General features: G+C 34.4%; 1 protein-coding gene across 1 annotated transcript in view; it reads right to left on the reverse strand.

Moving 5' to 3' along the window:
* LOC123685561 (tyrosine-protein kinase Src42A-like) overlaps window positions 1-24704 on the reverse strand; it is a 108990-nt gene that overhangs the window by 14893 nt on the left and 69393 nt on the right. The window contains exons 3-4 of the mRNA XM_045625238.1: window positions 2219-2340; window positions 738-901 (exon numbers count right to left, since the gene is read on the reverse strand). Of these exons, the coding sequence (XP_045481194.1) occupies window positions 738-901; window positions 2219-2340 (286 nt within the window). The remainder of the gene's footprint in view (window positions 1-737; window positions 902-2218; window positions 2341-24704) is intronic.

The raw sequence follows: 24704 nt of genomic DNA on the forward strand, positions 1-24704 counted from the left end.
TCGTATTGTTCAGAATGTTACCCCAGCATAAAAGAAAACAAAAACGTTCACAGACCCGCAAGGCCGGTGACAGTTCCACAAAGAATAAACTTTCAAATTCACTTAGCTGGCGATGAATTCCGTGTACACGTGCTCTAGGCATTTTAACACCAACTAAACATCGACTTTAGATCTCCTCGAACAGCTTGTTTATTATTTATTACTAAGAATTAGAGGAGCGTAAGAGTACACGGATCACTCTTGAAGGTGAACATGCTGATGAATGTGAATAATTGATTGAAGTATTGCTTTTGTACAACCTCTTTGTACCTCGTATGTAAGATAGGAAATGGGATAAATCTATTGTAGGGTTCTCTACTTCGAGTTAATGTGTTATATTTTATATAATATGCAGAATATAGATATTCTGTGATTAGTGTATGATTTGCCGAAGTTGTATAGCAAGTGTTAACTTGTAATAAAAAACCGATATAACTTGGTGCAGGAAGCTCAAGGTTCTACATATCAAAAAGGATTGATCCCTTCCTAAGTATAAGCATAACTTATTTTGCTGAAGATGTATACCGAAAATTATTGAACACTGAGGAATGCTTTTAAAACACCTACAATACATAGTGGATCATAGCTTCTCTAAGCCTGAATGTCAAGTTGAGCGCATAACATGATATGCAAGCTTGCTTGACCGGATTGTCATTTGTAATATTGCATTTTTGAAGTTCAAAAAAGAAGATTCTTACCTGTACACATGGTTTGCATAGATTAACACATAGGCCATCTGCATCGTTACTATAATGATCGACCAACTCTTGTAGTGTTCTGAATGTTGTTCTTCTGGCAATGAAGAATCCTCCTTCATCCAATTGTCTTATTCTATAATGCTTCACGGTGTCACCGTCGCGAACTGAAAAAAACGAACGAAGCATAACATTATATGTATGTATCTCAGAATAAAAAAGATAGATAGAGGGAGCATATGTCATTTTCTGGAAGCAAATATTGTCCCCAACATGGAACTATCAAATTTGACATGAAGCGCGCGGAACTCAATTTCATTACGATAATCATGGGGATATCCCGGACATAATTCCACATCAACGCCCAAACCGAATATTCACGGATTCAAGGTCATGCTCAGTTTTTCGTGGAATCAGCTCGGCGTAGTGTATTATGAGTTGTTAAAACCGACTGACAGTGATTGTTATCGAACGCAATTAATGCGTTTGAGCCAAGCATTGAGAGACAAACGGCCGCAATACAAGAGAAACATGATTTGTATGTGATTTTACAGCATGACAATGCTCGATCCCTTGTTGCCAAAGTGGTCAAGACCTACTTGGAAACATTGAAATGGAAAATCCTACCCCACCCGCTGTATTCTCCAGACGTTGCTCCCTCGGACTTTTTTCGATCAATTTCATACGGCATGGCTGACCAGCTCTTCTGGTCTTATGAAGAAGTAAAAAATTGGATCGTTTCGTGGACTGCTTTAAAAGATGACCAGTGTTTTCAAAGCGGGACTCGTACGCTGCCCGAAAGATGGGAGAGAGTAGTGGCCAGCGATAAACAATACTTTGAATCATAAATGTATAATCAGTTTTTTAGAATGAAACCTCGAAAAAAAGTTGTACGCCTATGTATTTGTTGTATTATAATATATTTATTTACTTATCAGGGTTTCAACCATTCAGGTAGAAATAAATATGGAATTAAATAGTAAATCGATTGTTCAATATAAAAAAAAAACAAGACAATTGGCAACTATAACACTTTGGTCTTTGAACACTTTGAAAACCTTGTAATCACATCGTCCAGTCAACATCAATGTCCATGTGAATGTTCAGGAGGACAGAAAACGCTCCCTTTATTGTTGTGATGGAATAAATAAAACAGTCCAAGTGAATAACACTCAAAATTGTATTTTACGTGAAATGTAGGCAAAATTTCTGTTACAAGGAGGTTGGACTTTGAAGGCTAAACAATATAACCTCACCTGATCTAAAACACATATGGACCATCATTGGAAAAACCTTTATTCCAAAAATGAATAAGAATACCCCAAATCCTTACTCGACAACCTCGAATTGATTCGAAAGCAGTAAAAAGCCGGGTTGTGTAACATTTTCATTCCCAGAACAAAAGTGAGAAGGAGGTGAAATTGAATTCCACTCAATGGCAATTTCTTTGAATACCACAAATAATTATAAAATGAAATACTGACCTGATAACGAGTAGTCGTTGTGTCTGCTTTCCGAGTCTCTTATAAGGAAAGCACCATGTTCGTTTTCTGGTAAAAGGAGTTTTTTCTCTGCCTCGATTCGTTTGATCTTGCGGAAGTACCATCTGAAACAAACATTTGCATTAATCGATGTTGAACTCTCACATAAAATGTATAGACTATTTTTCTTTTATTTTTCATTCAAACAAATATTCATGAGTAATCATAAATATTCACTAAATATTTATTGATTATTCAATGAATATCCAATGACTATTCAGTGATTATTCAACGAATATTCAAAATATATTCAATGATTATTCAGTTAATATTTATTCGAATATTCCTAGCCATATATTAGTTCTTTATTTCCATATTTGTAACTAGTAACTTCAAATTGAATAAAAAATCTTTTTAAAGATAGATATTGGGAATCGAAAAACTTAATCATATTTATTTGAATGAATACTTGCTTCTACATTCTACATTCTATTGGAAATAAAATATGTGTACTTTTATTGAAGAGATTGATGGAATTCAAATTGTATCACATTAATTTCAATATACAGGGTGATTCATTGGGAAACGGAAAAACTTCACAGGTGCATAGGTGGCACCAGGGCGGTTCTGGAGATACCCCATTTATTGGGTCTTACTGTCTTCGTATCCGAGATACAGGGTGTTTTATGAATTTTGCCCGTTTCTTTCTGAGGCCATATCAAACGAACCTCCTGGTATATTTTCCTCATATTTCATAATTACGGATTCAATATTTTTGATAATTCATTGTTTAAAGTCACTTCAAACCCCTTTCAGGTATCCAAGTTCTTAAAAACTTCACTTTTACGATGAAAATTTGTGCAGTAAAACTGTCTGCGCGAAAATTTGAAGTACACGTCTCAGTTTAGTTTTTAGTGGTGTTTCCGAATATTAAAACAGATTTTCAATATTCCGGTGTGTTGTTTCGAGGATTCAAACGATTCATTATTTTTTGTAAACCCTGACCTGGATTTTCAATGCTGTTATTGCATGATACGTTTGGGCTCTCAATTAGGAACATATTTGCCAAATATGAAGAAAATAAACCGGGCGGTTCGTTTGATATGGCCTCAGTAAGAAACGTGCAAAATTCATAAAACACCCAAGACCCAATAAATGGGGTATCTCCAGAACCGCCTTGGTGCCACCTATGCACCTGTGAAGTATTTCCGTTTCCCAATGAAACACCCGGTATATATAATTTTAAGTGATTTTAGTATTAATAAAATGATTTGTTCATAGTAATTTATAAAAATCCGTTTTAATTATTACAGAAAAGTGAGTAAATGATCATTTAAACTTTCATTAGTAACTTCACGAATGAAGAATAACTACTCATCACTCAAATAACTACTTATCACCAGTCCTATCGAATAAATGAATAGTATCGAATATTCATGAATATCCAATTATTCACTGAATACTCAACTCAACTCGAATAGAGAAATTTTTTTCTTTATTTCAGTATCGTAATGAGTTCATAACTATACTGAAAACAGTGCTGTAATGAACTCATTACACTGACATCCGATCCTATCAAATTTCAACACACGTCAATTGTCGATATAATATAATTTGGATATAGTGAAATGATTTGCAGAATTATTCGCAATTTCTCTCAATTCTGGTGGTGTTAAATCGAATAATTCACGAATTTAATGCGTAATTATGAATTATTTCAAAATTCCGTAATTTGTCAATTTTATTAACAGTCCCGCCAACTGCCAAGATACAATACAAAAGTCACTAGGATGTATAATCTGAATTTTTCATTGAATTTCGACAATATTCCAGAAATTTCAAGTGAAATAGAGAAAATATCGTCTAATACTCGTAGCGGCAATTCCAACACCCATGCGTTCAAGAATTTTGCATTCGTGTTGGAATAGGAGCTCATTCTGCAACTTGTTTTAGAATATACTATCACTAAAGGTAGCATCTGTTCAATAAAGGTATAATGACTAATATTTTCATTTATTGTTTTCGCCCAATTTCAACATAAAGTAACTTAGGGAAGGTGTTATCACAAAAAACAACTTTAACAACAATTAATAAACCCGCCGTATAAAATCATAGAGATAAGTAACTCACCAATTTTCCGTCCGTATAAACAATTTTCTGTGGTTCAGTGCCCTCTGTCGGTTGTAACACATTTCGACGTGCCCCGACTGATTTTTCAGGTAAACGACTCGCGAGTGATGAAAGAGTTATATTTATAATTGATCATGTTTATTCATTCGCTTCAGCCTACCGAAATGGTATTCTGATCACGCCTAATTAGATAGCGAACGAAAGTAAATTCACTAGATGTCCTACACAGCAGTCGCTACAGTAATTCCAACCAACGTGACACGGAAAGGAACTGCCGTCATTCAAGTGTTTCCTCCGATCTATCGTTTTCGATAGGGAACCCCCGGAACGGGCATAGAAAACTCCGCATCAAAAGGTGATGTGATGAACCATAGAAGTTTTCTTATCCATCAATAACAAGCGCGACGTCTGGATGTCAGCACTGTCAAAGGTGTTATAATTGACAATACGCCATTTCAGTTCTCCTGTCAGTGTTCGGAATCCAAACAAACAAATTGTGATTCAAATTAGTACGTTGTCGTTGAAGAAATTGGCTTATTTTGATAAATAAGATTATTTGAGGAATGATTTTACAATTAATTGAAAGACAGAAGGCCAGTAGGTTCGAACTTGAAGTTCAACTAATAAACACAGCTTTTTACAAAATCTGGGGAATGATACAGGATTCAAACTTACTGGTATTAACCTCGTTCCTTCTGTCTATCAATTAATACTGAAATCGTTAATCAAATACTCTTAATTATGAAAATAAGCCAATTTCTTCAACGGCACCGTACTAATTTGAATGACAATTTATTTGTTTGGATTCCGAACACTGACAGGAGAACCAAAAATGGCGGTGTGTGACTGGGTTATATGTATAGAGTAATAAACATAGATAGAGGGAGTATATGCAATTTTTACATGTCCCCAAAATGGTTAGATTACGTTGTCGGGTTGTGATATATTTTAAATCCACAATTTTATAATATCGTTATGAATGTATATTATATTGAATGAAATATATTTATTTGAGTGATTCCCGATTAAATATGCAAATTTGAATATTTGGAATCTGATATTTTTCCTAATTGTCGAATTTATAATAAGCAGAATATTTGTTATTTTCTGTATCTACTCGTACCTGCTGAAATCCAAGGTTTGGCAACTTTTGCTCTCCTAGTGTCATCGGTTGTTTCACGTCGTTTGGCGCGCTTGAAGTTTGTTTTCTGAATTTCTGATATATTTAGGTATTTATTTCAATATATTTTGAGTTGATATGAAACGTTGATTCACTATGGGACATAAGAAGTACGTTCTTTGTGGAGAAACTCGCGAATTGAGTGAAACATCGTATCTCTGATATGTTATTACATTTTCCATCAAAAACACGTCATTGAATCTCTGACGACGCCAAAATCAGTAATTCCTTGATGTCTAGAAATTAGGGATGTAACCCGATTCATAGAAACCGAAGTCGAATACGGAGTTTTCAATTATTGTGATTTTTGGACTTAGGTTTCGGATATAGGCAAAACAAGCTGATTCACAAATGATTTATTTCGCTACAGTTTCGGATCCAATTCGATCCTTCTTCAGGCTGCAATAAAAATTTTAACATATAAGGAAAATAGATTATGAAATACAAGTATTTCATATACTTCCGATTCAAAAGTGTCGGAACCGAAATCGGAAGTGTCATTTCAATCGGATATTCCGAATTTTCGGAATCGGAATCGAAGCTTCGTAACATCCATACTAGAAATACTTGTGTGCCCTGTCAGTCTTGAAAAAAGATTAAGATAAAACTAGAGCCTTTTGGAGGAACCAGCATTCTTGGATTGTAAAGAGATTTCCGGTACTTTATACGATTTCCGCATTGTTTTCTATGGCGCTCACATCGAATTCCGCTGTCGGTTGCAAGGAAAGATTATTATATTCATTACATAGCGTTTTCTAAGGAAATACATAGAGGTTTTCGCTGTCGTTTCCATGGAAATATGGCCATTTTATGAGATAGCGGAAGAAAAGAGTAGTACTGGGATCCCATGTTACTTGATACAATACGTGATTTAGAAATAATTCTAAAAATTACTTTACAAAAGTACTTTAAATTTAGAAGCTAAATATGAAAGAAATTAAAATTACAGAAGGCCTTATTGCTCAGCCTTCCAAGAAAGAAAACATAAAAAAACAATAGAATTGCAATATGGAAATCAAATATGTTCTTCGATGCTTCTTAATGTGACATTAAATGATGGTAAACAATCTCTATTTTCAGTATTGGTAAGGTTAAATTCGATATTATTTCTTCCTACATAGAAGTGAGACTTTGTACGATATGGAGAACACTGGATTTAAAATAGCATTTTGATTGTCTTTATGTTTGTCTCACAAATTCGAGTTCGATGACACTTGATCAATGTATATAATTTCACGTTTTCATTTGTCTAAAATAAAATATATAATATATAGAAAAATATATATAATTTCGATAAATAAAATTGATTTTTCACATTTTAGAGCTTTGACTAGCGGAAAATATTAATCTGCCAATATCTTATAAGAGGTGTATGAGATAGTATCTTTTAACCTTCCCCAAAAAAAAATATGTATAGACGTTAGGTCAGGCGACCATAGCGGCCACCTATTTGGAACATGACTTCAGAAAAATAATGATTATGCTATATTTTTTTTTATCTCTATCGAAATATGTAGGAATATACGGGGTCTTCCATTTAAAAAAAATCATAGCGATATCTCATGAAATATCAGTTTGCAGAAAATGCAATTAACGTCATTGAATTCTACGTAGAAAGTTGCCGCTAGAATGTTTCTACAGAAATGAAAAATTTCGACAGAAGAAAAGTTACAGCAATATTTCTAAAATCAACATTTTCGAAAAACACCCTATAACTATGTAACGGTAATAGCAATGCAGTTGCTGTTTTCGCAAATGAGTTTCCCATGAAAATTGGGCCTCAGACAACGACATCAGTTTCCGTCTATCTAGTATAGAATAAAAAAGTGTGAAAGTGAATTCAAAAGTGTCCAGTTTGACCCACCCTGTACAGCTCAAAGAAATACTGGTTTTGAGGAGTTTTTGAATTTTATAAGTGAAAAATCGAAGCCAAACTTTGATTATATAATCTCTAATTAACATGTCCCTAGCCGTCCAATGAAGAAATGTTTTCTCTTTAACAAGTCTCACGGTAGGCGCTCCATCTAACATTTCACCAATATAATTCATGTGATCGATTCGTCTAATTTCAACATCGTATCATCACTGATTCTCAGATTTGCATACATATCACCAACTATATAGGCTATGCATAATAGGAATTTTTCTCATAGTTGCAAGCCATTTGTTATTGCTCAATATCTGTCTATATGGTAATAAGACAGACGATCGTTCATCAAGTGAAGAAGAAATTTGCATTCTTCTGGACTACATTTCGATAGATTATTTACCTGTTTCAGAGCGTGTTGAATAAAGATTTTTAATTTCGAAGGTCAATAACTTCAATAGCATCTTCGTTTTGTTACAGGCTGGTTAATGTATGGAAATATGTATGAGGAACTTTGTATTGTATGTCGATGGTGTTGTCAATAAATATAAGAAATTGTATTCTACAAGATATCTCAATTTGGTATCAATTTGGACTGTTTCGTTGGATTTTGACCACGATCTTTGTCACTCGACATTGTCATTGTCAAGGGGAGTTTCTTCCTCCTCGCCACATAATCTGCACACATCATTTTCTGCTAGAACCTTTCTTATGAGGTGTTTCCTAAGGCGACAATGCTCTGTGAGGAATTCAATGAGAATTCTTGCTAAGATACTTCTTAGATCTCGCATTGTCAAAATTTCGAAGAAACTTTTTGGAATGATCCAAACCAGAAAGATCCCGCCAGAGTGTTTCACTTCTTTTGGTTTTTTCCTTCACCTGAAACTCTTTCTTGTGTGTACAGGGTGGGAAAATAAGCGAGGTAAGCGGCTATATCCCATAATATTGTAGAGACTTGCGGTGAAAAAATTTACCACTAAAGTGTACAAGAAAACACACTGGAAATTATTTTGAAGTTCATACCTCTACCGCTAGGGGGCGTGTTAGCTATCGTCGATTAGAAAAATGAATTTTACTCGAAAATGTTTCATATGAAGTTGAAGAAAAAATATCATCACTGTAATCCTTGGAAAATTCTCCATCTTTTTGAATTGTCACTTTCGATTTTACGACATCAAATAAGGGTAGGTGAAAGGGAGAAATCTGACTGATTGAAACGCCTGTAACTTCGGTTTGGCTCAACATTTTTGGGCAAATTCGATCTCGTCTGAAAGATAATATCTTGTTGATTGAGGACAAAATATACTAATGTTGAATTAGTTTTTGCTGCTTTCGATAGGGGGCGCTAAGCCATAAGTTCATTGTTTTCTTCATTTTACTTCGAAATTTCAAATGTAATGATAGGATTTTCTTGACAGAAACAGAAATTCCATCAGGTTCCTGCGACCTGCAGAACGCCTGAAGCTATGGCTTTGCGACCTTCTGGTTTTTTCATACAAATTTGATGAGATTTCTGTTTTTGTCAGAACCTAAAGACACAATTTGGTTTTTCGCAGTGCATCAGTTGAAGTATATCTTCTTTCGGCGATAACTTCAGAACGCTTGACTTCAGGTTTTTTCATGCAAATTTGATGGAACTTCTGTTTCTGTTAAGAAAATCCCATCATTACATTTGAAATTTCGGAGTAAAATGAAAAAACAATGAACTTCTAACTTAGCGCCCCCTATCGAAAGCAGCAAAAACAAATTCATCATGAGTATATTTTGTCCTCAATCAACAAGATATTATCTCTCAAACGAGATCTAATTGGCTCAAAAATGTTGAGCCAAACTAAAGTTACAGACATTTCAATCAGTCAGATTTCTCCCTTTCCCCTACCCTTATTTGATGTCATAAAATCGAGAGTGACAATTCAAAAAGATAGAGAATTTTCCAAGGATTAGAGTGATGATATTTTTTCTTTAACTTTATATGAAACATTTTCTAGTAAAATTCATTTTTCTAATCGACGATAGCTAACACGCCCCCTAGCGGTAGAGGTATGAACTTCAAAACAATTTCCAGTGTGTTTTCTTGTTCACTTCAGTGGTAAAATTTTTCACCGCAAGTCCCTACAATACTATGAGTGGATCCTGAGATATGGCCGCTTACCTCGCTTATTTGCCCACCCTGTACATTTGCCTAAACCACAGAAAATTTTCTGGCCAATGAAGGGAGTTTGTGTTCCTTTTCTGGCAACTGTGTTGGCTTTTCATTCCCTCTAATTCCCAGATTAAAAAGACCTTGTTATTTTTTCCTATTTCATTGAGTTTTCTTTGTCACTCCAATACCATCTTAGAATCGATGATATGTGAGCTCAGTGCTTCGATTGCAGCCTGACTATCAGAATGTATCGCTATATCGCATTTCTGATAGTTTCTTGCAAGGTTAATGTCTATACATCTTTCTATTGCAAGTATCTCTGCCTGAAAGACACTTAGACAGCGGACAATCGATATTGAGCATTTGGTTCCAGTACCCGTCGTGGTTTTGGAACCATCTGTGTACCATTTAATAATATTCTTTGAACACTGACTCTGATTGAATTTTATTTTATGTTCTTAGTCTTGATTTTAATTTTCTTCTTGTGATATTTTGTTCAATTGATAACTTTATTATTACTTTATACCAGCATCGGTTATTACTTCATAATTTTTAAATAAAAATATTCCGAAAACGGTACATTGTTTCGAGTTTTACCAGGAGTATCTTTTTGGTGCAGAATTGAATTAAGCTAACTTGAAATTTTGATAAATAAGGGCCAATGGATGGAGTTTGTGTCCCTTTTTTGGTTAGTATGTTGGCCTCTTCATTTCATTAATTCCCAAGTGGCTGGAAACCCAGACTAAGAAAACCTTGTTGTGCTTGCCTATTTCATTAAATAATAAAAATCAATTCTGAACTCCTCGTTCAATTTGTGACAAGAAAATCTCTCACGCCATTCTTTGGAAGAAATAAACAACTTAACTTTTTCATTTACATAATGAATTGTCTTTTATTTGATAGTTCCTGTTTAATTTTTTTTTTCATAAAAAAGGTGCACCATAATATCTAAAACAAAATCTAATCAGTGGACGAACGCACCAATATTTCTAGACATTTCATATATGACATAAATTATAATATCCACCGCTTCAGTGAAAATTTCCTAAGAATTTTCTGAATGAGAAATATGTTCCACATAGAACACCAATCAATGGTAAATATTTTAAAATTCTACAGAAATATCAAACATTTCGTCACATCAACCTTGTGGGTTACGCAGAATATTTTGCAATGGCGATTCGTTGATGCGGACGAAATATGAATAATCGATTTCTTTGAACGATGAAAAAAGAACCGTTCAGTATTGGCTTCGAACCTTGATGGCACTGATCACGCCATAAAGTTATTTGTTTGAACCGCGAAGATTTCCTAGTTTGCGCCACTTCAAGCAGCACAACAACTGTGAAATTAATTGATATAAATGTTTTGTATCTGAGAAATCGCTAGTGGAAAATTTTGTTTTTTCACGAGCTTGCGCAAAATTACACTTCACTCCCGAGCCTAAACAGTAAAAACATACTTTTTGTCAAAAACTAAATTGAAGTTAATGCTCTGTATTTGTAATGAAAACATCATCTCGTTCAAAAATCTACAAGGTCATTCTATATTAGATGTGAACCTTAGAGGACGTCTTAGTATGACTCATTTGGTGTCGTTTGAGCCATATTTAGTAATAACCAAAAATCAAAGGTTTACGAGAAATTTGAGTTCTTGTGATTTTTTCATAAATTTTTTCTACGTTGACCAAATTTTATTTTAATTTTGGATTATTTTCGTGGCCAGCAGTGAGTCCAGATCTAACACCACTAGAATAGACGAAGCAGCGAGTAGATTGAAAGTAAATTTCAGGCGGAAGTAACCAGTGAAGAAATAAGAAAGGCACATGCTTGTATGAGGAATGGTGGAGGTCATTTCCAACATAATTTATGAATACATGTCCTTCTGAAATTTTGAGTTTAATTGCAGTAAAAATATACAATTCATTCCTTTCCTTTCTTTGATGCTTTTCCCTTTCAAATTATAATCTGCTGAAACAAAAGTAGTGCCTGCATTCTCACGAAAACTTTTTAAGGAAATAAGTTTTTGACATAATTTTATAATACATAAATTGTGAAATTCGAAATTCGCAGGTAAATTTATTGGAGAAATTTACTATTTTTTTCTTTATATACCAACTTTAAAATCATACTAATTCTCATTCAACATCTAATACAGCATTGTTTTCCTTTTTCATACATTTCATATCTTTTTCTGATGAAAATATATCCAAACTTCAAATCAAACCTGGTCAACGTAGAAAAAATTGACGAAAATTTCAAAAACCACATGAACTCAAATATCTCGGAAACTGTTGATTTTCGGTTATCAATAAATATGGCTCAATCGACAGCAAATGAGTGATACTAACACCTCTTTCAAGGTTCACGTCTAATTTGGATACACCCTGTATAATTCTTTTTATTCAATAATCGAGAAAAAATATCACGTGAAGATTTTGTGCTTTCCGTTAAGTTTTGAGACAATATTAATTCTTTTCGTACAATATTTGTGCGAAATAGACAAGGAATCTATCCAAATATTATGTTTAGTTCGAAGAGATGAATAGATAGCTCTTCAAGAATTTATTTTAGAGTTGATAGATGTGAGACTTATTGTCGATAAAATAATATTTGATCTCTTATTATAATGGGTGTTTTTTGAGAGCTTGTTGACTTGGTTTTTTTTAATTTGTGTTGTTTTTTGTTGTTAAATTTGGATCTTCATTTTCCATGAAATCATGTTATATTATAAAATGGTTTTTCTCGAGTAATATAATGAAGTGAATCAAAAATAAAAATGTTGAAAAAAATTTAATTTCATTCCAAATTGATAATGTAACTTTTGTAACACTACAGTGTTAAAAATTTCATGAAAAAAAAAGGATATAATTGTGACACCCGATATTTGTATAATAGAGGTTTACACACTAATGTTCAGATGAAAATACCTTTCACTTGAAAAAAAATCGGATATGTTTGACGAAAATGTATCTCAAACTTTTTTCTAATTTTTAGTGGTGTGTTAATTTATTGGCGAAGTGTATTGGGCCAATTGATAAGTCCCCGGTCTTATGCACATATGACAGTGCTAGTATTAAATCCATATGATTTTTAGTTAGTACCAACCTGTGTTAATGATTCTGTGCAGTGTTTGAAACTGTTTGAGTGCAATAAACCTGAATTTTTGAGTCGATATGTGACAATGGATGAAACATGGCACCATCATTTCACTCCGGAGTCCAATCGACAGTCAGCTGAGTGGACACACGATGAACCGAATCCAAAGCGAGGAAAAAGACAACAGTCAGCTGGCAAGGTTATGGCATCGCTATTCTGGGATACGCAAGGTATAATATTCATTGATTACATCCAAAAGGGCCAAAAGGGGGGAAAAGTTGAAATACGGCCCCATTTGAAAAAAAAAAGTGCTGTTTCATCAAGACAATGCGCCATGTCACAAATCAATTAAAACAATGGCAAAATTGCATGAATTGGGCTTCGAATTGCCTCTGCATCCACCGTATTTGCCAGATCTTGCCCTCAGCGACTTTTTCCTGTTCTCAGACCTCAAAAGAATGCTCGCTGGAAATAAATTTAGCGCCAATGAAGAAGTAATCGCCGAAACTGAGGCCTATTTTGAAGAGAAAGACAAATCGTACTACAAAAATGGTATCGAAAAGTTGGAAGATCGCTATTATCGTTGTATCGCCCTCGAAGGCAACTATGTTGAATAATACAATCGACTTTTGCCAAAAAAATGTGTTTTACTATGGTAGACCGGGGATTTTTCAATTAGCCTGTTAATATATTAAGGATGTTGCGTCATATAATAAAATCCGATGAATTTAGGTTTTCCACATAAAAGGCCGTTTTTTAAATAATAAAATAGCATTTTCATCATCGTATTTATTGAATTCAATTTAAGAAAATTGATTTAAATTGTGTTAATTCGTATCGATTAGCTCGTGACTGCAAACGCTAATCAGGGCAATTTGACGTCATACCACTGAAACGTTTAGAACATAGACAAACTAATCATATCTAGAACTAGCTTATCTATGGTTTAAAACGTCAGATGATATAATCAAACCGACTTGACTGTCAATATCAGCTATTATCAGTTCAGTTTGACAGACCGTTAGTACGTGGTGATCATAGATAAACTAGTTAGTTTGTCTATGGTGGTGATTCTTTTATGCAGTGACGTCACCATAATACCGTGACAGAATGGAGCGTTTCAGCGCGAATTTTGAAAACTTTTTTTTATTTACGTTTTTTTATTGGTATTACTTTCTATATTTTACCATGAAAATTTTTTTTCGTGTTTATATAGGGCCATAGTACAAGGAAAGGATAGTAACCCAGTGTAGTGCTTTTTTCGATTTTGTTGATGTTGAGCGCCATCTAGTTGTACTCACGTTTTACTCGGATTTTACTGTCAAAAATTGGTCCGTAAAGTGGAGCCCTCTGAAAAATGCGGTGTTATTTTGAAGAACTGAAATATTTGAAATAGAGTGGTCAGAAGATTTCTATATTTCGATATTTTTTCTGCTCTGTAATAAGCATTTACGGCATTGGCGTGTATTTGTGATAACTTAATAATAACATGAAAATTGTTGGCAATATCATGCGACCCCTTTTCAACCACGCCACTGAATGAATTATCGTATTATTTCTGCGCCATCTATAGCTCATGATTCAGCGCTATCTATTATCGAGTTACTTCTCCAAATCCAACTACAGTAGCGACCCCTGGTGACTATTTCCTTGCCGTCAAACGGCGGTTGGCTTACTATCCTTTCCTTATACTATGATAGGGCTTATCTACAAATTGAAAGGAATTTCAAAATATAGGCAACATCCCTATTAAATCTATACTAAATTGTCATATTGATTCAATTGTATTATATCACCCAACCTCAATTAAGACGTATCGATGCACGTACTCCTAATTAAAAAAAAATGGACAAACAAAGGACAGGCATGTACGGTTGGCCAGATAGGACAAGGACAGAATCGGCGGAAACGAATCCAACGGAACGTGAGCGTACCACCGCGGGAAAAAAACATGGAACACCGTGTACTACCCAGAATACTTCGAGCGTGATTCATGGTAATGTCGACGACTAGAATTGAAAAAAAGCTTATCGTTTCGATAATATCCCGACAATGATAAACGGCGATCATTTATGAATAGGAATGAAGTATGGTTATGATGGGAGGCGACCGACCTTGGACGCGATCTGTCGAAGTGTCAGAAGTATTGGCGCCTTCAATTCTGATAATACGAAATAGAGAACAGAGAGTTCCTCATTCTCCCTGAACCAATAAGGGCGAAACTATTTATTTGATAAATTATTATGTACTCCAGTGAATTGACAACCGTTTGATAGATGACATGAAAATTGACGTTTCCGTATTCTACAGGGTGTTCTGATTTGTTTCCGACAAACTGAAATGGGTGATAGACCACATCATTTTAAGCAAAAAAGTTCCTATGAACATGGGTCCGGAAATGCTTCGTTTCCGAGATACAGGGTGTTGAAGTTGAAAAAATATTTCGCGTTTTCTTTAATATGTTTTGACTGCTTCGAACTCTTTCATGGAATTATTCCTATTCAAATATTAGATTTAAATTCATTTTGAAAATTTCTAAGGCGATATGCATGCGGATTTTCTATTGCCCACTAATAAGTAGAAGTGGTATGCTATGTAATTGTTGTTTTTAAGTGTTCTGAATATTGGGATGCTTTACGAATACTGAGTTTTTATTTTCTTCGAAGGTCTGTAAAATCCTATTTCTCTGTAGATGATTTCTTCTTTGTATGCTTCGTTCGGGCCTTTGGTAACCAATACCATTTTCCTGTATTTGTTGATAAGCTATTAACTTAGTTAACTATAATTATAATTAATGACATCTGAACCTAACACACTTTAAATCTGTCATTGTATATAGCCATTTTAAATCTATTGCCGCAACAATTGTTGAATGTAAAACAATCAATCATTCGAAGATGTCATTTGTGCATTCAACAGAACGGTGGACATTTCGAACACCTTCTTTAAAAATTATTATGTTATTTTGTTTTGTTCTAAATTGTTACTTCTAAAAAATATTTAATTTAAAATTATTACAAATTTGTTTTTACATGTTTCAGAGATTACAAAAATATGGATTTGGCTTTAAATGCGTTTTTCTCTGAAACGGTTGCCCCTAGCAAATTGAATGAGTTATACCTTTTTTAACAAGAAAAGTCAGGGGAATCGACTTTTTTAGTCCAGAATGACGTACAGGGTAGCACAGAAAAGTTGCTACGGTTTAAAGGGGACGAAATGATTGCCAGTGGCGCCCTCTAGAAAATACAACCAAATTGACCACAAATTTGAATTTCTCACCTCAAAAAACCCTATGTACCAACTTTCATGCAATTATTTGGAATCAGTCGAAAGATATTTAAGCAAACGCGAATTATTTTTTCAACTTTATCACCCTGTATCTCGGAAACGAAGCATTTCCGGACCCATGTTCATAGGAACTTTTTTGCTTAAAATGATGTGATCTATCACCCGTTTCAGTTTGTCGGAAACAAACCAGAACACCCTGTATGAGAATATTAGTTTTATATGGATTATATAGGTAGATGAATGGCGGATTCTTCAAAACTTTGATCGATCGGATCACAGAGTACTAAACATGAACGTGTGAAAATTATGAAAACTTGCTACAAAAATAATGATTCAGTAATAAATGTAAGTTTCATGTAATAGGGGCAGATTATGGTCAACATAATGTCGACGTTTTTTACTTTCAAGTTTCTGTTTTTTCTTCTCAATGTTTATCTGTTCTAACTCCACTCGTCCAGATGGTATTTGCATGAAATTAAATAAATGCAATAAAATAATCGTGCGTGTGAATGTACCCTTGGTGAAACAGTAAAAAAATCGATGACACTAGATATATTACTGGTGTATTTATCCCTCGGCGCGCACAACATTTGGGCCTCTGTTACTGCACTCTATAGCATTTCAATTCTGGATTTGCATTTCCATTGTAATAAGATATAGTCAACACAAGAACTAAATCCAGCTAGTCATACGGAATGCGAAGACATATATGCTTGAACAACAACGTTCGTGACGTAATCACATTTTGATATTGGTTGTAATGAAAGGTTAATTTTTCAAGATTCGATCAAAGCTCACCTATAATTGTTGAAAATTGTTATTTACCTGTATTTCACAAGCTGTATTATCTTTTTTCGTTAGATGTAAATAGAACAAGTTCCATTGGACTTATTTGCATATATGCTGATCGGATGAAACTTAACTGATGTTTTTACAATTTGCATTATTTGTTTTTTTTCGTTGAAGTGTGAAAGAAGTGTTTTAGAAGTTGAATTTATAACCTCGGTAAGAACTTTTGTTGGCTTTGCTTCACATTGAAACATCCAAAATGTTGACTAGCCTTTTCTTTCTGGTTTGTATGCATAAATCTACGACTCGTCACCTGTGACGATGTTGTGTACTGCTTTGGATGCACCAAAGTTGTATTTCGAAATAATATTACGGCACTAATCTACACTAGCACTTTTCTAAACATCATTCAACAAATGTGGAATCCAACTTGCACAGAGCTACCGAACACACAAAATCTTATGTACGCTAGTTATACCAATGCTTAAACATCTCTCAATTTCCTGATATGTCACATGACGATTTTCCGATACAACGACTTATTTTGGACGACCTTCTTTATCTTCGCCCGTGAGCGAACTACGTCCACGTTTGAATTTAGTGTACCAGTGATATACAGTAGCTTTAATTAGTGCTTCATCGCCAAAAGTCGAATTTAGTTAATAGATGCATTTTTTTGAGTTAGACCACGTCAAAAGTCAATTTTTTGAATTGAGTTTATATAGTTTGATGTAATTTTTGTTGTAACTCTTGAAAACATTTATCATATAAAACAGTAACTAACTATATTAGACAACAAATTCAAGCCAATTGATTATCTTAAAATATTGATTATCGAATAATTGTAAGCAAAACTTCAACTCTGGAGGTACCAGACAGCTTTAAAATGCTCCTCAAAGTTTTAGACTTTTTCCTATACTGCTTTTTGATTTCCTATAATTGACTTCTTTGTGATGGGTAATCTTAACCAACTTCCTTTTCCTGGGTGACTCATGGAAAAATTTTCTGTGGAAAATTCTACAATTTTTTTTTTTGGTATTTGTGGCTGATTAAACTTCAGCATCTAAAAACGATGTGAATTTCAACTTTCACATATAGGTATACACTATTTGAAAATCTTTGATTTCACTCATATTTAAATATTTCTGATAAACTTCGATGTAGAAAATTAATCACAAATATGTGGGTATAAACAGGTTGATACAAAAAAAGTAGCACGTCAAATTTCATTCCGTGTTAAGATGCACATAATGAATCTTGTTCCGTGTTGCCAAAATTGTATGGAGCACGTATATTGAAGATCATAGATTGTACTTTCGCCATATAAGAAATAAGAGGGGGTGCGCTTTTTTCTTGAAATGGTAGTAAATATTTTCAGATTTGGCAACGCTGACAAAAGCGTAAGCAGCGCCTCTATTAGTGCCTTTCATGACCGGAACAAAGATAGCTCTATGCGAACTAGAATTATATAGACAAAGATAGATTACGAAGGCAAAATCGGATAAAGGACCCCGCACGTTTAGTATGGGAAATGGCTTTCCGTGAATTTGGCTGAATTTTTGATATGTTGTAGTTCTCGATAAACTGATCAGAAAAGTCCTTAGCCACAAAGCTCAAAAATGGACAGTTTTCGAGATATGGAGCTTTGAAAATAGATTTTTTGCAATTTTCGGGGTTTTTGCTTATCAATCGGGGAGCTCTCATTTCTGGTTGGGATGGAATTTGGATGTTCGGCGGCCAGAACCCGACTGAGAAATGATCTTCCCTGGTTATATTAGGCTCCACCATCGATAATTTTTTATACACTGCTCCACATTGGCTATGAAATGAGATACAAAATCCAAGATCTTCCATACATCTTTTCATGCCACAAGATGACGCCAGAATAATACACATGACCGAGAAACGACATATTGTGAGATTTTTTTAAGAGAGACCATAATAACTGAATCCTCATATATCTGATGTCCAATAATATCAAATATGTTAGCCGAAATGTTCATAACCAGGCATCGCGAGCTCTAATGGGGGAAAATGAGAAAATCATAATCATATATCCTCAGGGATAACAATTGTGATCACTATTGATGTCATTTACATATGATATGTGATTTGTTTCTCACAAATCTTGATAATCTGACAATGGGGTGCCAAGATATTTTCCTCAGAATGTCTCGAAATTGATGAAAGCATCTCACAGACAAACGAATCCGTGAAAATGTCTGCAGTTTTGATACAATATAGTACTATCCGGGTAGAATATAGAAGTCCAAGTGTTGGAAGCTAACTATAAATGGAACTTCCGATATTAACCTACGAATTCTTGAAAAATATTTTTTTTTTCTATGAACTTTTTGAACTTCACACATACGAATGAATACTATTTAATAATATGATCGTTGGCAAAATGAATGAGTAGATCAATCAAAAACAATATAATAATCGAATCGAGGGCAAAATTAATGATTTGATAACATGAAACTATATCAACGAACGTAACACAATCACAAATCATCTCAAAAATAAGATGTATGGAAGATCTTGGATTTTGTACCTCATTTCATAGCCAATGTGGAGCAGTGTATAAAAAATTATCGATGGCGGAGCCTAATATAACCAAGGAAGATCATTTCTCAGTCGGGTTCTGGCCGCCGAACATCCAAATTCCATCAAAACCAGAAATGAGAGCTCCCCGATTGATGAGCAAAAACCCCGAAAATTGCAAAAAATCCATTTTCAAAGCTCCATATCTCAAAAACTGTCCATTTTTGAGCTTTGTGGCTTAGGACTTTTCTGATCAGTTCAACAAGAACTACAACATATCAAAAATTCAGCCAAATTCACGGAGAGCCATTTCCCATACTAAACGTGAGGGGTCCTTTAGTGATGGAGTTTACAGTCTCATTGGTTGTCTCTGATTTCACTTGGTAATATCAGTGTTGCCAAGTCTCAATACATAAATAGCCCTCGTATTTCAAATAAAAAAATTGTGTTTTTCGTATCGAAACGCAAAACTTATCGAACAACCTAGTAATATGGTTTAGTACAATTACGCAAGCCAGCCTTCGCTTTAAACAGCGCGGCACACCCTTGTGACAGCCTCCTTGAACTCGCCAACCACCGGAACTTCATCGCTATTCAAACGTCAGCCTCCGGAACACGAGGAATCGTTCTCGGACATACAGAGGTCATTGGCGGATACGTGTGCGAATCGAAAACTCGGCAAATCGATTATCGATAACGGCTGAATATAAATCGCCGAAATTCATTGCGAACCGGAAATGGGCGAAAACGCCATCTCCTCGGTGCAAGGCGCATAGGTGGCGCGATTGTTACGTTTCAGCCTTTGCTCGGAATCATCATTGTTGACCATTTCCGGCTCGATGGAGGTCGGAGATAATTCGATCGAACAATGTCGATATAATTTCAGGTTAGTCGAAATCAAAAAAGTTCACAAAATGATTTTGAATGACCGTACAGAGAAGTTGATCGAGATAGCAGACATTGACATTGTGAAAATATCATCTGAACTTGTAGGCCAATTGAAGAGTCCCCGGTCTGATGCACAGATGGCGGTGCTAGTATTAAATCCATATGACTTTTAGTTAGTACCCTGATGTCTAAAATTCAGGTGTATCAACTGATTAGCTTTTGTTTTGCCAGTTTTGAGAATATTAGATAAGCTTCGTTATGTCAACTATAGGTAGCGCTATCAACAAATTAAGATTCTTGTTATTTATTATTTACGAGGTTTGTGCCATTATGTACCTATATTTATATCTTTCATTATAGTTATGATCTATGGAAGTAATTCTTGTAATTGAAATACCAATAAACTCTCTCTCTCTCTCTCTCTCTCTCTCTCTCTCTCTCTATTACAAATATTTGAATTCATTCCAGTAAACGTTTCGTGTTTTTTTTTCACGACTTTGCACGATCATACTCGATTACACATCGCTTTTGATTGGTCAGTATCGGGTTTTAATTAATGTATCCAATCAAAATCAACGGAAATGACAAGTATGACATTGTGGCGCCGCCACGAACTAAAACTAATATTTTCAATTTGGTCGAATGTCATTGCATTCAAAATTTGACGAGTGCATTCACCATGTTTTTAGACATCTTAGTATCAACCTTCAAACGATACGTGTCAAAATTTGACAGCAGTCTGACCATTAGTTTGTGAGATATTGCGTTGTGAGTGCAGCTATTTTTGTTATTTGATAAAAGATGGAAAAAAGAATTTCGTGTGCTGATAAAACAATGCTTTTTGAAGGGAAAACATACAGTTGAAGCAAAAACTTGGCTTGATGAAGAGTTTCCAGGGTCTGCACCAGGAAAATCAACCATCATTGATTGGTATGCTAAGTTTAAACGTGGTGAAATTAGCACCGAAGACGGCGAACGCAGTGGACGCTCAAAAGGCTGTCACCGACGAAAAAATCAAAAAAGTTCACAAAATAATTTTGAATGACCGTAAAGTGAAGTTGATCTAGATAGCAGACATTGTGAAGATATCATCTGAACGTGTACAGGGTGGGCAAATTTCGATGTTTTAGCACTACAACTTTTAAACCAGATGAGACAAAATCTGATACCCCATTCTCGGTCTCTTTTCTGAGAAACTAACAAGGGTAGTATTCATTTTTGGCCACCTTCTTTTGTTATCGAGTTATAAGCGAAAATTGGAAAAATGGCGATATCGAAAAACATTTATATCTCCGCTAATACTGATGATAGAGCTCTGAAATTAAAACATTATTCAGGCACTTTTTTAAGTAGAATCCAGTGGCATCCTCGTATTTTCAAAAGGGTTTTTGATTACGAAGCTATGACCCAAAGTTATGTTTTTTCAAATGAGAACACTAAATTTTTGTGTCCTTTTCTGAAGCTTGATTTTTCCTGATATCAATAATATATAACATCGTATGATTCGGATCAAAATAAATAATATAAAATGGCTAAAAACCCCTTTTCACTTAAAAGTCTCAATATTTCTATGGATTCAACAGCTCAATTTTTCTGTGCTCATCAACAGTTGAAACCATAGAAATATTGAGACTCTTAAGTAATAAAAGGTTTTTGACCATTTTCTATTATTTATTTCGATACGAATCATACGATGTTATACAGGGTGGCCATTTGAAAACGAAACAGACGAGATTACAGACGAAATAAAGTTTTTCGATAGAAATGCTCGGACAGGTCGATTTCTGTTTCGAGGGGGACAACTTAAGATGTAGGTTACGGACGCATAGCGCTTCAACCCTTGCTGCTACAACCCCCACCCCCAATTTTTGAATATGGAAGATGGGGTGAGTGATACCTCAATTTAAAGGTATTTTTATACTGATTTCAGCACAGTAATTGTTTTTTCATTTTATGCATTAGTTCTCGAAATATTCATGCGTTAGTTAGTTAGGAAGTCATGGTTGTTTTGAAGCTCAAAATGTCGATTTTTCACAAAACACTACAAGTGCCATGAAAACACTACTTCATTTTCAAATACTTAGTTAAGAATATTTCGAGAACTAATGCATAAAATGAAAAAACAATTACTGTGCTGAAATCAGTATAAAAATACCTTTAAATTGAGGTATCACTCACCCCATCTTCCCTATTCAAAAATTGGGGGTGGGGGTTGTAGCAGCAAGGGTTGAAGCGCTATGCGTCCGTAACCTACATCTTAAGTTGTCCCCCTCGAAACAGAAATCGACCTGTCCGAGCATTTCTATCGAAAAACTTTATTTCGTCTGTAATCTCGTCTGTTTCGTTTTCAAATGGCCACCCTGTATAGCGTTATTGGATCGTTTAAAGGATGAAATAGTTTAAAAACGGGCCCATTTCGGCTGAATATAAATCGCCAAAATTCACTGCGAACCGGAAACGGCCGGAAAATACATCTTCTCGGTGCATAGATGGCGCGATTGTTACGTTTCAGCTTTTGCTCAGAATCATCATTGTTGACCATTTCCGGCTCGATGGAGGTCGGAGATAATTCGATCAAACAATGGCGAAATAATTTCAGATAACTCGATATGACAATAATTATTGCGAATCGGCAGTTTGAATTTCTGCTTTTATGAAGTTCGGGAAATTACAGATGTCACTTTAATGATTATGTCGCAAGTATTGTATGTTAACTAAATTATTTTTTAATGTGCGGTATATCGGCTGATGAATGCAGATTGTAGCTGCGACTTTCATATTGGGGAATTTCCACGGTCTCATATTACAGTTTTCAAGAAAAAGGTTGACTTTGGAACTTTGAAGTTCGACTTCTCGATTCTGTTGATCAGGGTGTCCCAAATTTGATGCTCACTGAAAGCATCTCAGTAACTATAAAACACTCGAACTCTTTTTTCTGAATAATAAGATTTCGGAAAGCAGGGAGGCTGTTTGTTTTATGTATAGATGCAGCGTGACCAGATTGAAGTACGGTGAATCTACTAAACTTGCCAAAGAAATCTACTAAAAATCTACCAACACCAACATATTTTTTGACAAAATTTCACAGATGACGCTGCATTAGATTTTAACATTATTCAGAAAACACTTTATTCTAATGTCTCTTATGGTTAAATTTTACTTCATGAATAGGATAAACAGTACAGATGCGTACAGATTCGAAAATAAAACAAGATTTTATTTCAAAATTTAAACGACAAAAAAAAGGAAAAAAACCGAACAAAAACATATAGGATCAAAATAGCAAATATAAACAAACAAATTTATATATTTAAATAAACAAAAGGATATAAATAGAAATAAAAACTAAAATCTTTGGTATAAAAATAACATTAAATAAAGAAATGAAATACTACAGTTGAACATAAAAGAAATAATTGAAAAATCGAAAATATTCTCTTGCATTTGGCATTCGAAATCTGAAATATGCAGCCACCCAAATTTGTCGATGAAATTCCAGTTAAGACATATTTTTTGCACTAAATAGAATACCAAATGTGAGATAATGGTATATTTTCAACGGAAGTTTACACACCATCTGTTTTTAATGAGACACCCTTCGGATATTCCATCATTCTTCGTATTTATTCTCAGTCGACAGCCACCAAAGAACTTTTATGATTTTATTATGTTTAAGTAGGTACGTTCTTCTAGAAACACGTAGAACGTAGGACCTCAATGAGAATGAACAATGAATTGATTCATAGGAACAGTCTAGACATCCGAATTTCCATATTCCCAACCATCTCGGTTATATTTTTTAAAAGTACCAAAATCTACTAAAATCTACCAAAGGATTTCTTCCTACTAAAAACTCCATGAAAATGCGAAAAATCTACTAAAAAAGTAGATTTCTACTAAATCTGGTCACACTGTATAGATGTGACTTTAGATAGAGGGAGCATAGTCATTTTCAGGTACAGTTGACCGTGACCGAGATAGTCATTTTTTTTATTTTGTTTCATTTATTTATTTTTATTTATTTATCATACAATTTATCAAACAAATACAAATCATACAAATCATTTATTTATCGTACAAAAACGTGACTTAATAAACCACTGTGGCGACACACGTTGTCCCGTTTTTGATTGGCTGAGCTCACAGAGTAATAAACATAGATAGAGAGAGCATATTATGTCATTTTCAGTAAGCAAATTTTGTCCTCAACATGAACTATCAAATTTGACATGAAGCGCGCGGAAATGAAAACATATCAGTGAACGATTTTTCACTCAACTCGCGAGTTTCTTCACAAAGAACGCACTTCTCAAGTCTCATTGTGAATCAACGTTTCATATCAACTCAAAATATATTGAGATGAAAACCAAAATATATCAAAAATTCAAAAAACAAACGGATGACACTAGGAGAGCTATAGTTGCCAAACCTCGGATTTCAGCAGGTAGATACAGAAAATAATTAAATATTCTGCATATTATAATTTCGACAATTAGGTAAAATATCGGATTCCACATATTCAAATTTGCATATTTAATTGAGAATAACTCAAATAAATATAT

The sequence above is a fragment of the Harmonia axyridis genome, chromosome 1, assembly GCF_914767665.1.
Source record: "Harmonia axyridis chromosome 1, icHarAxyr1.1, whole genome shotgun sequence".
Lineage (NCBI taxonomy): Eukaryota > Metazoa > Arthropoda > Insecta > Coleoptera > Coccinellidae > Harmonia > Harmonia axyridis.